The following is a 15,139-nucleotide window of genomic DNA, read 5'->3' as shown; positions in this document are numbered from 1 at the left end:
ACCTCATCAGTGTTATTTAGAAAAACCTCAGCTGATAATATAACTGTGCCTATATAATGTCAAATATTCTGATGGAAACTGGATCCTTAGCTGGATAGCTGGTTTCATGGAAACATCTAGATACTTGACTTTAGATAATTTTAATGTAGATATGTGACATAGCAAAAGTTGCACTGCAACTTCATACAAGATAATCTTGTTGCTAAAGCAATAATTTTTAATATATCAACAGTAAAATCTTTAATACATTTTGGTTGCGTTCCACCTTCAAAGCAAAGTCATATTTTTTAAAGACTTTATTTTAAAAATGAGCATAAAAAGAACACTAAACTATTGATATAAATCCTTTTTCTTTCTACAAATACTAGAGTTTGTTTTTAAGTGATAATCCTCTTTATTTGGGTGAACTTTTTGAGGCCAAACACATTATGCATGCATGTGAAATCACTGAAAGCGTATCGAAACCGTTTTGTGAGCTGTAAACTCATTTTGATTTTGCAGTGTTCTGAAGATATGAGAGTTTGTAGATGCATTTGGATTACGTGGGATTTGAGGGGCTAACCGAGAGATAATGGCCATAAAACCATAAGGGCTTCAAGCATTTTATGTCCACGATGTTGTCACTTAAAGCCTTCTTACTTCAGCTGAGGTCAAACGCAGGAAATATGAAGACCCTTCAGTGACTGCAACGTTCTCTTCGCCTGACAGTGACTCTGTAATGCCACAGATAAAGTGTGTCTATAGTGTTTTATTTAAGATCACTTATTAAGTTTTATGTGTTCTGGACATTCTTCTTTTAAATGTTATTCGCCCAGTCATGTCAGAGTGTTTGCAACACCATGGACTGTAACCCCCCAGGCTCCTCTGTCCATGGGATTTTCCAGACAAGAATACTGGATCTTCCCGACTCAGGGATCGAACCTGGGTCTCCCACTCCACAGGCAGATTCTTTACTGCCCGAGCCACCAGGAAAGGAGCAGAAAATAAACAGGAGTCAGTCAATACAAAAGGAGAAAGAATGTTGAGAAGAAACCTCAGGCAGAGTTGGAAAAAAACTGTGTTCCCTAGTCCAGCGGGAACAAACGCTTGTCTTTATTTTAAAACTCTTGGTCACACCTTCACAAGACTCTTCCTGTCTTTTAGCTCCAGTTATCACAGCAAAGGTGGGCATCAAGACGTTGAGGGGTCCTTACCTGAGTGGTGTGACTCTCTCTATGTCTCTGAAAGGAGGAGGCTCCACCCCCGGACAGGCTGGAGAACCCATCTTCTTCAGGTAAACCTACAGAGGGCAACACAGCGGAGCCATTAAGTTGCATGTCCTTTCCTTGAATAAAGTAAGTCAGGAACTTATTGAACAAACTAAAAGAGTGACATTTCACAGATTGAAATGAAGGTCAGTAAACACATTGAATAACAAAGTTCTCAAAGCAGCTTGGGAATACAGGCATTGCTGGAGGTTTAGCTAAGCAAAGAGGAAGTGTACTGGCAAAAAAAAAAAGAATGATAGAGAAGAAAAAATTTCATAATAGCACAGAAGTGAGCAAAGAAGTACTGAAGGGGAGAAGGGAAACTTTCTAGAGGCTGAAAATAAGTCTGATGAAACACTGATGGGGGAAAAAGAGAAGCTTGTGGACAATGAGGGTAAATGGGTTCCTGGGGTTGCAGTTTGCTTCCCATTTGTGGGGTCAGGGCAGTTGAAAGGGGAGAAAAAAAAAACAAACTAAAAACAAAACACAAAAAAACAGGGGAAGGGTGGGCGGAAATCTAAGATCAGACAGGCTGGCATTTCCAGGGAGCTAGATGAGCAGACAGTCAGGAATGAAATGTATGCCCAGGTGGTGCAGCAAAGCTGAAAGCTTGGGCTTCATGTGAAGGAGGGGTATCAAAAGTGTGAGAGGGGACACAGGGCCCGTGACAAGCGAGATGAACGTCTGCTTGTAGAGAATTCGGTTCACTGGACTTCTTACAGAGACGGGGGACCTGGGCAAGGAGAAGAGGGCCGTGACCCACTTTCTAAAACTGAATTATCAACTGGAAGATGGCTCGTAGAATCCGGGTGGAAACTCAGCTTAGCGAGGATCCAAATTCAGAACCAAGTCAATGGCAAGACCCGCTTCACCCGGGGCCAGCCAAAGAAAGTCAGGGAGTATCGGGGTACCCTCTGGGTCACAGCGCTGGGAGACGCGAGCAAGAGCCATCTTCCAGTTGAGCCTTCCAGGAGGGGGTGGATTTTGAAAGGTGAGGAAAGGGGAGAGGGCCAGCCTGGAAGGGATGGACGGGCTAAGGCAGCAGAACTCGAGAGGATTCCACACTCTGGGGTGGCCTGCAAGACAGCCAGGGCCGGGGGTGCGGTGGGTGGGGACGCGGAGGCGGCGGCCCTCCCATCGGTCATTTGCAACCCAACTGCCCAACTACGGTGGGGGAAATGGAATGAAATTAAGTCCCATCTAGAAATGACTTAATATGACTTCAGAATATCTTCAAATGAAAAGGAGGGGTGGGGCAGGGCTCTCTGGATGCCTGAGGAGCCTGCTTCCCTTACAAAACTACCTTCTGCTGCTCAGAATAGATAATTGCACAATATTCCAGATTGTCAAGTGAAGGCTTGCCTCTCTGGGCAGGTAGGCTCTGAATCAGAAAGCAGTGTGAGTTCCAAGGAATCTATACAATTCTCATAAACAAGGTGATGTTGTAAAATCTCCAGTCAAGTGTGGTCCATGGATCCCAGCCAAAGGCTCCCTCCCCAGCGGTCTGGATCTCTTCTTGAGTATAAGAGAAAAAGCCCTTCTCCGATGTTCGCAGAGCAATGTGGTGGGGTCCTACTATGGCACCAGGTTCGCTATGGCCTTAGAGTCTATGCAAAGAATGTAGGGCTTCCGGTCTTGGAAATGGTCTCACCCACTACTGTTATCATCATAGATTATCCTTACAATGTGCTGAGGATAAACACAGCACAGATTTAAAAAGGCAAATCTTCTGACAGTGGTAAATGTAAAACCAAATGTAAGGACTCTATTATTTTAATTGCCATTATTACATTCATACTAGATACACGCAACCTTTGAGAAAGAGTCCCTTATCACATGCTTGTTGACTGATGCCATCATTCAAATTCTGCTTTTACATTTTCAGTCAGTTCAGTTCAGTTCAGTCGCTTAGTCGTGTCCGACTCTCTGCGTCCCCATGAATTGCAGCACGCCAGGCCTCTCTGTCCATCACCAACTCCCTTTACATTTTAGGGATATTTAATTTCAATATAAGGGTATACAATGTTTTTGTTATCCTTATCTTTTTATAAAGGGTTATCATCAGAGATTTCAGAAAGGAATGTTTTTGCTCTTTAATTTTTTGTGTTGGAGTATATCTATGTGGTCGCACAGAGTCGGACACGACTGAAGCGACTTAGCAGCAGCATAGCTGATTAACAATGTTGTGATAGTTTCAGATGAATAGCAAAGGGACTCAGCCATACATAAAATACATAGTAATTCAAGCAGCAGAAAATGGCCTATATAGAATTTGTTAGGTCTGTCCCCCAAAAATAAACATCTTCAGATTCACAATATTTTGTTTGATATAATGACAACGTTCTAGCACTAAAAACTGTTCTCTAATCTAATGATAAATAACCACAAGTCCAGGGAATAATTAAGTATACGAGAAAAGATCTAAGCCTGTGTTCACATCAGTAAAAGATGGCAATTAAAGTAGGTGATAGCTATAATTACCCACATATAACTATATTTCAGCAAATGAACAAACAGATCATTATTGCTGGGTAGCAGAGGTAGCGTGCAGATACTGGCATTCAAGAGAAACTGTTTCCTTGAAAATAACACGATTTCTGATTCAATTAAAATTCAAGTTATTTTAAGCATTTATTCCCATCTCGTGACTTTATTCAGAAAGCATATTGACTATACGCTGGTGATTGTGAATCAGTACCACTAACTGATTTGGGTTATAATGACCACATACGTATCATACTTTGTCTGTATGTAACATACTTAGGCCACCTGATGGGAAGAGCCGACTCGTTGGAAAAGACCCTGATGCTGGGAAAGATTGAAGGTAGGAGGAGAAGGGGACAACAGAGGATGAGATGGTTGGATGGCATCATCGTCTCAATGGACATGAGTTTGGGTAAACTCTGGGAGTTGGTGATGGACAGGGAGGCCTGGCGTGCTGCAGTCCATGGGGTCGCAAAGAGTCAGACACGACTGAACAACTGAATAACAGTGTATCATGTGCTGTACATGTATAATATTCAGTCAGTTTTTATCATACTGACCAGGAGGGATTTTCTGACTCTGGCCTTGGCACAGGACTCACGGGTTCCTATGAAACATGCAACACTGTTCCAATCAGTGAAGGCTGGCACTGCGTCTCCAGAGTGTTGTGCCAGATATTTTCATAGTCATGGGAAGGTTTCATGGTGTCAACACAAGTAGGTCAACATAAACACGTCAAGTTGTTTTGAAAGGCTGAAAGCCTAGCCGAAATAATTTTCCTTTTGTGCACATAACTCTTGAGATTTTCAAGTGATCTTCTACGAATTGGAATACAGACCTGGCTTTATTTTAAAATCTGTTCTCTGTAAGCATTTAAGGCGTAACATATAAATCTGTGTTCCAGGGTTTGAATATACACTATCAGCTGCATACTGAAGTTTAGAAGCCTGATGTTCCTAAATATTTAATGTTATATGATTAATTTCAGGCAACATATCCCACAAAATTCCCATCGGGTCCACAGGAGTTCTGTTTGTTCATTTGTTCCACTGGTTTGGGGATTTAGTTTGATTTTTAGAATAAGACTCAGAGTTTTTGGTATTAAGTTTTCTAGGATCATTTCCCAAAGCCATAGATTTTGGCTTTTGACTGAAAACACAGACAAATTATATATTTTGTCAAAGGGGCATGCCTATGTTCTCTTTCCTCCTGGGAGAATAAGCATCACCCCGGGTCAGCTGGGGAGAATGGCAGGGAGTGAAAATTTAGTAAAAATGAAAGGATATATGGTTACCTTTTAAAATAATTGTGTTTTCGGTTTTGATCATACAATATATTTTAAATTCCTTTTTTGTTTAGCAGCTATCCTCAAATACCCCAAAATTGAAAATAAATAGTAAATTATTACATTCATACTAGATACATGCAGCCTTTGAGAAAGAGTCCCTTTTCATGTGCTTGTTGACTGATGCCATCATTCAAATTCTGTTTTTACATTTTAGGAATATTTAATTTCAATATAAGGGTATACAATGTTTTTGTTATTCTTATCTTTTTATAAAGGGTTACCATCAGAGATTTCAGAAAGGAATGTTTTTACTCTTTAACTTTTTATGTTGGAGTATAGCTGATTAACAATGTTGTGATAGTTTCAGGTGAATAGCAAAGCGACTCAGCCATACATATTCATGTGTAAGAAAGATTTAATCTCTATATTTCCATCTAAACACACACACACATAATTTCAAACACTACACACTAATATGAAAAGTTTTACAAAATGCCTATTTCAATCAAGTTGGAGTAATCCAACATAAACACCTAGTGTTATTTCAAGGGTGGAAAATCAGGAGATAATTCTAATATCCAACAAGTAGGACTTGCTTATTTTAAGTCATGGTAGTCCTATCTGATGAGAAGCTCTGCATCGCATACAATTAATGACAAGCTGTCAACAACACAGATTTGCATTTGTTCACCTGGAGATATACTACATGAGATCCCTCAGGGAAAAAAAGCAGGTAGTTAAAGCCACGTGTAGAGTGTAGCTCAAGCTTTATTTAAAAAAAAAAAAAAAACTTATATAAACACACAGATATATTTGCATGAAAAAAATACAGAATTCTACAAAGTGGAATATGAGATATGTTTTGGAGATTTTCAGGTAATGTAAGGAATGGCAGTTTTTACTTCTTGTTTATTCTCTCCTATATTTTTCAAATTGTCACATAAAACATGTAGTTTCTATAACCTGCGTAAAATGAAAACACTATGTGAGCAGTAACAGATTACTTGAGAAGGCTGCTCACATCAGAGGGAAAACTTAGGGAAGGCCCGTGCTGTGGCCCCGGGAGCTGGTACAGTCTCTGCCCATTCTGGGCGGTAACACATTTCTGGGGAACTGCGGGTCCTCTCCCTGGAAATCTTAACGGCCGGCATAAAAACCCTTCTGTGTCCTACCTCTGTCATTTCCTCACCAGGCACCAAAAAGCTGCCATCTGATGAGTCAACACTTCCAACCCTTATATGTAATCCCTGCTTAATATTGGGGTCGGGGGTGGCTAGCATTCAGAAACATTTTGGGGCTTTTTCTATGTGTGCGTGCCATTGAACCCGTCTTCTTGCTGGGTGCCAACAGAACCTTCCCACATTACCCTGGGATCCTTCATGCCAAGCTTGAACAAACCCTGCTCCAATCAATTCCCCACCCCATGACTCCTCCTAAGCAAAGCGGGACCCGTGATGAGAATCGCCTGCTAGATTTTATCCAAGATCCATTTACTTCCTCCTGCTGGGCAGGTCGGCAGTGAGCATCCTTGGGTGAGCAACATTCTCAGATGAAAAACTACACACACCCTATGACCTTATGTGGACCCAGAGGGAAATCAGAGAAAGCAGGGTGAAGCCAGGGTACCATCATCCTGGCTACCTACCAGCCAACGTGAAATACCTTCCCACCTTCTTGCTCCCTCATTTTAAAAAATATGTTATTTCACTGTCTTTGAATGTCCACTGATTCTCTGAAGGTAATTTGTCTTTTTATTTTAATCTCTGGCTGCTTTAAAGAATCTGCCTGCAATGCGGGAGACCCAGATTCAATCCCTGGGTGGGGAAGATCCCCTGGAGAAGGGAAAGGCTGCCCACTCCAGTCTTCTGGCCTGGAGGTTTCCGTGAACTGTACAGTCCGTGGGGTTGCAAAGAGTCGGACACGACTGAGTGACTTTCACTTTCACTGGCTGCTTTTAAGATTCACGCTTGGTTTACTCTGATATGCCTAGGTGTGGTTTTCTTTGTATTTATTCTACTCAGGGTTTTATTTACTTTTTTAAAAGTCACACTTATGGACAGAGAGATTCCCCTTTATTGTATGTGCTGTGCTGTGCTTAGTTGCTCAGTCATATCTGATTCTTTGCGACCCCATGGACTCCTCTGTCCCGCCAGGCTCCTCTGTCCATGGGATTCTCCAGGTTAGAATACTGGAGTGGGTTGCCAAGCCCTCCTCCAGAGGATCCTCCCGACCCAGGGATTGAACCCAGGTCTCCCGCGTTGCAGGCAGATTCTTTACCGTCTGAGCCACCAGGGAAGCATGAATTTACAGGAACACACTCACTCCTGTTTGTCAATATCACATGCCCGTCTGCAGTCTGCTGCGGTCTTAACATCTCTGTGCCCCTAAAATTCATACATTAGAATTCTAGCCCCCAATGTGGTGGCATTGGGAGGTAGAACCTTTGGGAGGTAACAAGGTCTCTGAAAATCTGTGTCCCCTTAAAACTCACATGTTGAAATCCTAACCCCAAAGTGGTGGTGTTAGGAGGTGGAACCTTTGGGATGATTAGATCCTGAGGGTGAAGGCCCCACAAATGGGGTTAGCACCCTTATAAAAGCGGCCCCAGAGAGCTGGCTACCTTATTCTTTCCACCACTTGAGGACAAGCAAGAAGCCAGCCACCTGCAGCCTACAAGAGGGCTGCCACCCAAGCCAGCACGTTAACCTTGGACCCCAGCCCTCACAACCGTGGCCACGAAGCCACTGCTCCTTACAGACCACCTTGGCCTGGATACGTCCATACAGCAGCCCAGCCCCGGTCTCCGGCAGCCCACTCATCTCTTACTGTCCCTGTGCTTGCATTTTCCAAAATGTCAAATAAATGGACTCAGAGTCTTTAGATTTTTTTTTTTTTTAATGCAATGCAATGCCTTTGTGATGCATACGTTTTTGTCACCTGTAGTACTGGTTTATCCTTTTTTATCGCAGAGTTGCTCCATGCGCTGAGCAGCCTGTGAAGTGGTCCCTGATGGGCCCACCTGGAGGCACTCACACCTCACAGAACCCCCTCCCGTGAGTCAACTGGACATGTGGCCCGAAGCCGACAAGCTGGATGTGGCCGGAGCACTGGCTGTCCCCTCCAGGAGCAGCTGTGCAGCGAGTGTGGCTTCCACCCTGGGGGCTCTTCCCAGCTCTCCTGTGGACAGCTGCGCCGGGGGAAACCCTGCCTTGTCGTGAGGCCTCCCTTGTGGAGATGCTTGTGTGAGTGATACTGAAGCTGGAACATTTCTCCAGCTAGCCTCAAGATGCCTGCAGTTCTGGCTGATGGCTGATCACTTCCCCGAGGGACCCTGAACCCAAGGCACTCAGCTCAGCACACTCAGGTTCCTGACTGGCAGAAACTACAAACAACAGTCTCTTAAGTTCTGGGGGCGGGGGTAATTGTTACAGGGCAATAGATATCGAATATTGTCCAGTTGCCAGCTGAAGGGCACTTTATTTATTTCCAGTTTTTGTTGTTGTTCAGTCGCCCTGTTGTGTCTGACTCTTTGTGATCCCCTGGACTGCAGAACGCAGGCTCCTTTGTCCTCTGCCATCTCCCAGAGTTTGCTCAAACTCATGTCCCGACAGTCGGTGATACCATCCAACCATCTCATCCTCTGTCGCCCCCTTCTCCTCCTACCCTCAATCTCTCCCAGCATCAGGGTCTTTTCCAGCTCTTCGTATTAGGCTTCAGCTTCAGCATCAGTCCTTCCGATGAATATTCAGAGTTGATTTGTTTAGGATTTCCAGTTTTAGATGACTGTGAACGAGGGCGGGACTTGTGTTTGCATACAGGTGTTCCCGGGACGCTGTTTGCATTTCTCTCCTGTAAACGCCTGGGGGTGTGGCTGCTGGGTCATATGGAAAGTGCCTTTATAAGGAACTGCCAGCTGAAGCCAGTGGCTTAGCATTTACATCAGTGTTGGAAAATTCTCTCCCGTTTCTCACAAAATCGTCTCTCTCCCCCATGGACTCCGTCTTCTTTCCCTAGGATCCCAATAACCCTTCTCGCCATATCCTTTATGTCTTTAAATCAATTTCTGAAGTTTCCACTCTGCTTCTTTGTCTTCATTCTGGATATGTTCTGATTTATCTTCCACTTCCCTAGGATTTTTTTTTTAATGGCTGTGGTCTAATTAACTTTAAACTCACCCTCTGTTGTACTTAATTTTATGACCGTATTCTTCAATCTCAGAATTTCCATTTGATATGTTTTTACGGTTTCTGATTTCTGCTGAGATTTTCATTCTTTTATCTCCTTAGGCAAAGTAAACATACTTACTTTAAAGCATGTGCTTCTGAACTCCAGTCTTTTGAGGCCCTGTGGATACACTGCTATTTCTGCTCGCAGTTTTTCATCTTATTTTGTGCGCTCACCTGCCTGTTTCCTTTTGATGACGTGTTGGACTTTTTATTTGAAAAGTGGTTTGTAAGGACATTCTGAAGCTAAGGATGCTGTCACTGTCCTTTAGGATAGATTCACCCACTCTTTTCCTCTGGGTGCCTGTGGCCTCTGTCGTCCTGAAGGACCTCAGTCTGGCCCCAGGAACTGAGAGGATTCACAGAGGAGCTGGGGGCCAACAAGTTCTTCATTTGACTCTTACAGTGGACCCTTCACGCTCACCCTAGGGCTGTGGGAGGTGTTGGACACATCCTGTCCCCACAGTCCTACGGGACACACCCCAGCATCCCAGCCGCCTCCACTGGACTTGGCGAGCACCCCTGATGTCCTTCAGAGAAAAGCCTAGAATTCAGGCCTTCTTGCTTGGCCTTCATTGCAGCCCACAAGCGAGCCCTCAGTCTCTTCAAGAGAAGGTTGGTCTGAATTTTCTCTTCAGACGTTACCTGGAAGCCCTGGGCTGCTTCTAGGGTGGAAGGAATAAGCTGTTTGTCTAAGCCACTACTAGAGAACTTTTAGATACACATAGCCAGGTCAGTTTCTATAAGACATGTCCACTGACATGCCCACATCGAATACCTAAACCAGTGAGGAGTTTACCATTCTTTCAATACTATTTCCCTTCGCTCTTCTGAGGCACGAAAATAATCAACGGGAGCTATATTCACTGCTTGTAATAACCTATAGGGGAAAAGAATCTTAAAAAGAAGATGTATGTGTGTGTGTGTGTATTTGAATCACTTTGATGTACATCTGAAACTAACAAACACTGTAAATCAACTATTGCGTACAAAAATTTTTAAACTAATTTATTTAATTGGAGGCTAATTACTCTGCAGTATTCTAGTGGTTTTCCCATACATTGACATGAATCAGCCACGTGTGTACATGTGTTCCCCATCCTGAACCCCCCTCCCACCTCCCTCTCCATCCCATCCCTCAGGGTCGTCCCAGTGCACCAGCCCTGAGCACCCTGTCTCATGCATTGAACCTGGACTGGTGATCTATTTCACATATGGTAATATACATGTTTCAGTGCTATTCTCTCAAATCATCCCACCCTCGCCTTCTCCCACAGAGTCCAAAAGTCTGTTCTTTACATCTGTGTCTCTTTTGCTGTCTTGCATATAGGGTCATCGTTACCACCTTTCTAAATTCCATATATATGCGTTAACATACTACATTGATGTTTTTCTTTCTGACTTACTTCACTCTGTATAATAGGCTCCAGTTTCATCTACCTCATTAGAACTGATTCAAATGCATTATTTTTAGTAGCTGAGTAATATTCCATTGTGTATATGTACCACAGCTTTCTTACATACAAATTTTTTTTTTTAAATAACTATATTTTTCTTTAAAAATACTATTAGAGCATCATCTCCTCTGCTCAGGATAAGTCTCATTTTATACTGGCTTCCACAGACCAAATACTCCACTAAAAATCTCTGGGGAAAAAAGCTAGCTAATATTGAATGCAATTTTAATTCTTTAACTTGAAAATATTAAGTTGACAATATATCCTACAGTGATATTTCATCCTTTATGCCCTTTCCCAGTTTTTAAGCCTACTTCATTTTTGTTTTAAATTAGTTCTCCCTAGAAAGTTGATACAACTTAAAACTGTGTCTATTTACTTCCAAGTTTAAAGACATGCTTACCGTTTGAGACGGAATTTCCATTTTCAGCAGTCATTGCACTGGAGAGTGAATTAGATAATTGAATCCCATGGTTATTTGCATTTCTGTCCTGGGTCTCTGATGTAATTTCTGAAGTACCAAAATCATCTCGGCTAGTAAGGTTCATGTTCGTTTCGAAACCTAAAATAAATTGTAGAAAAAAATGATTCTTTCCTGATCAAATGTACCCAATAAGTTGAATCAAACAGTGTAAGGAAAGAATAAAACTGAGGAAGTCAAATGTTCATTACATTTGAAATAGTAAGTTAATAATCATCCCTAATCAGATTTATGGCCTACAATATATTCACCAGTCTGCTGTACCCCTGTTAAATGTAATGGGCTGTGTTAAGTCACAATAGTGAATTTCATAAATCTGCTATTTCCAAAATTCTATAGCATTTTTGATGTCATATGTGCAATTATAGAACTGCCTATCTTGTGAAGATTATTTCCTAAAAGAAATATGATAATATATTCATGTTTTAAAAGTTTTGTGAGTTTTTAAGTAGAGCTGAGGCAAACTTACAGTTTTGAGAAAAAAAAAGCTATACTTTAATTGCTACAAAATATGCTGTCATCCACTTAGGGATTCATGCATGCCCATTCAGTCATTTCTGACTCTTTGTGACCCCACGGGCTATAGCCCGCCAGGCTCCTCTGTCCATGCGATTCTCCAGGCAAGAATACTGGAGTGGGTTGCCATGCCCTCCTTCAGGGGGTCTTCCAGCCCCAGGGATCAAACCCGAGTCTCCTGCATTGAATGTGGATTCTTTACCTCTGAGCCACCTGGGAGTCCCCACTTAGGAATATCAAGACTTCAAAATCCTACTTGTGCATTCTCTATGTAACAAAATCACCTAAATGTTTATACGAATGTCCTATATTCAGCTCTCTGAGATGCAGAAACACAGATGCCACTGCCCAAGAGTCCCACCCCGGGGGGACTCCTGCGCTACATCGGGATCTGCCATGCTGCTGCTGCCCCTAGGCTGTGGGTGTCCAGCAGACTCTTCCATCTCTTAGGTCCTTCTGAAGTTTTAGGCTGACACACCATTCATAAGGATATAAACGTAATGTGCTTTACGGGATTGTACAGATGGTGAACAGTTCATCTCCTGTGATGTCGAGGGAGGCAGAGCTCACCCCCGAGGCTGGGCGGAACCCTAGCTCTCCCTTCTGCACAGCCTCCCCTGGTTCGGACGTGCACTCAGATAGCACCCAGGCCCGGAGCCCCTACCCAGAGGCCTCACACCAACGCACGCTCTGGGCCTGGGGTGGCCTCTCCCCAGCTTGATGCACCCCCTCCCCACCCGGGGTCCTGCTCAGAGGCCCCTTCTCCGTGCCGTGTGGCATCCACTCTGTTACGAGTGAGCATGTGCCTGGTGGGCACACAAGGAGGGCGTGCCAGGCTTAGAGAGGCTAGTGGTGGGTAGACAGAAGGAGGGCAAAAAGAGCAGGGCTTTGACAACCAGCCAGGAGTATTTACACTTCCGTGACCCAGGGAGCAGCTCCTGGCTCTTTGGATACCCATGGCGGATTCATGTCAATGTATGGCAAAACCAATACAATATTGTAAAGTAAAAACATAGTTGAATAAATTTAAAAAAATTAAAAAAAAGAAAAAAAAAGAAAAAAAAAAATAAGTGAAGAGAGTGCCCCTGGCGGCTCAGTGGTCAGGAATCCGCCTGTCACTGCAGGAGACGCGGGCTCCATCCCTGATCTGGGGAGATCCCACAGGCCACGGGGCAACTCAGCCTGCAGGCTACAACCATTGAGCCTGTGCTCTAGAGCCTGGGAGCCGCAACTCCTGAAGCCTGCAGGCCCAGGGCTGCAACTAGAGCGCGGCCCCCACAGCAAGAAGCCCCATTCACTGCAACTGGAGAAAAGTCCACGCAGCAGGGAAGACCCAGCACAGCCCCAAATAGATAAATGAGTAAAATTATATATAGAGAGAGAGAAAGTGAAAGTGAAGTCGCTCAGTAGTGTTTGACTCTTTGCGACTCTGTGGGATTTTCCAGGCAAGAGTACTGGAGTGGGTTGCCATTTCCTTCTCCAGGGGATCTTCCCAACCCAGGGATCGAACATGGGTCTGCATTGCAGGCAGATGCTTTACCATCTGAGCCACCAGGGAAGTATATATATATATATATATATATATATATACACATGAGTGAAAAGGCTTCAGCCAGGCTGGTGTGGGAACAGCGGCCAAGGTCAGGTTTTGGAATCATCACCCTCTTAGCTCACAACAACCAGCGATCATCCAACAGGCTGGAGCTGAAAGAATATCTATTCAATTTGGTCACTTTATTTTGCCTTTTCCAAAAAAATCTTCTGAATATCAGTAAAACACATTTGGTTTTAAAGCTGTCTCAAGACATACACATTTATCTGCTTTTATTTCTCTTGAAACTATTATTTTATTTTTCATTCTGTAATTCAGCTGTTTATTGAGAGTTTCTCTGCTCAGACTCTCCCCGGGAGCTGGGACACTGTGATGCACAGACAGGGAGCTGGGAGCTCCCCTCCCAGGAATGTGGTTGACAACCAACAAGCAAAGGATCAGGCCAGCAGGTGATGGGCGCGGTGGGCTCCCAGCTGGGCGGCTTTGGGGTTGGGCAGCCGGGGTTCTCGGGCCGTGTGGGCCAGGGAGCCTTCTCCAGGGGTCTTGTTTGGGCTCAGGGTGTCAAACAGGGCATTGCCTCCAGGGAATACGGACTCCTCTTAGGTCTGGCGGTTCAGTACTCAATCCTCTGAGGTGGTGTGTGGACTCTTGGTAAGAGTGTGTGATGCTAGCATCCCCCAGAATGAGCTTCTAGCTCATAAGCAATGGATATATTTAATTTTGGGCAAACCCTCCATTTTTGCTATTAAAAGTTTAAAAAAAAATCTCATAATTCCAATCAGCAGCTTCAACTGCAGCCAAGGAATGTTTTAAAATGTGTCATATAAGTTAGGCTGTGATCCTTATGTTGTCTACTAAAGTGTTCTTTATGATTTTATCATAAAAGTGCTGCTGTTGTTCAGTCGTGTCCGACTCTGTGACCCCATGGACTGTAGCAGGCTAGGCTCCCCTGTCCTTCACTGTCTCTAGGAATTTGCTCAAACTCATGTCCATCAAGTTGGTGATGCCATCCAATCATCTCATCCTCTGTCGTCCTCTTCTCCTCCTGCCTTCAATCTTTCCCAGCATCAGGGTCTTTTCCAATGTGTCAGCTCCTCACATCAGGTGGCCAAGGTATTGGAGCTTCAGCTTCAGCATCAGTCCTTCCAGTGAATATTCAGGGTTGACTATCTTTAGGATGGACTGGTTGGATCTCCGGAAGAGCAAACATTTGTCTATTCCAAGGATGGCTCTGGGTTGGAATAAGGAAGTGAGTCCTTTTTAAGATGTAAGAATGCGCGGTCACCCTGATGACGATTCTTCACATGGTTCTTACTGTAATCAGCATCTCCCTAGTGTTCATTACGTGCAAATCTCCTGCTACAGGCGGGACTTGATTTAGTTCTCGCTTTCCTAATAGGGCTGTGGAGTCCTCACTCCCTCGCCTGTTTTCCAGATGACGTCACTGAGGCCCTCGGAGATAAACCCACCTGCAGACGTTTCACCGACCCACACTCATTCCTCAACTTGGCCTCTTACGTCAAGTCTTTGTTCCTTATTTCACCTGCTGATGTAAAGATAAGGCAGTTTCTTTTCTGGGTCTTTATCACCCATGCCTTGCTGGGAATGAGCTGGAAGCTCCAGGTTGAAGAGCTGTCCTCTGGCCACTGAAACAAGAGTTGCTACCTCAATACTGACATCCTCACTTTGGGGTTACGCTCATTCATGAATATCAGCCAGGGGAGCTCGGTTTCTACTTTCTGTGTCAGCCTCTGCCCATAAGCACCCTGATTCCACGTTGGATCCAGGTGCGTGAGAATCTGCGTTCCAGCTTGTTCGTCTCTCGATTCAGCCACCATGAGGGGCATAGGCAGAGACCCTGGATGATTTGGTTTTGCTGTCCCGCCGTCAG

General features: G+C 44.0%; 1 protein-coding gene across 1 annotated transcript in view; it reads right to left on the bottom strand.

Annotated features, from left to right (window-relative positions):
- MYO16 (myosin XVI) overlaps window positions 1-15,139 on the bottom strand; it is a 467,123-nt gene that overhangs the window by 20,216 nt on the left and 431,768 nt on the right. The window contains exons 33-34 of the mRNA XM_081547232.1: window positions 11,103-11,261; window positions 1,194-1,279 (exon numbers count right to left, since the gene is read on the bottom strand). Of these exons, the coding sequence (XP_081403358.1) occupies window positions 1,194-1,279; window positions 11,103-11,261 (245 nt within the window). The remainder of the gene's footprint in view (window positions 1-1,193; window positions 1,280-11,102; window positions 11,262-15,139) is intronic.

Source organism: Giraffa tippelskirchi, chromosome 12, assembly GCF_054371585.1.
Source record: "Giraffa tippelskirchi isolate mGirTip1 chromosome 12, T2T-mGirTip1v1.2.pri, whole genome shotgun sequence".
In the NCBI taxonomy this organism is placed as follows: domain Eukaryota; kingdom Metazoa; phylum Chordata; class Mammalia; order Artiodactyla; family Giraffidae; genus Giraffa; species Giraffa tippelskirchi.
The sequence above is the reverse complement of the archived record's forward strand: the minus strand, read 5'-3'. Positions and strand labels throughout refer to the sequence as shown.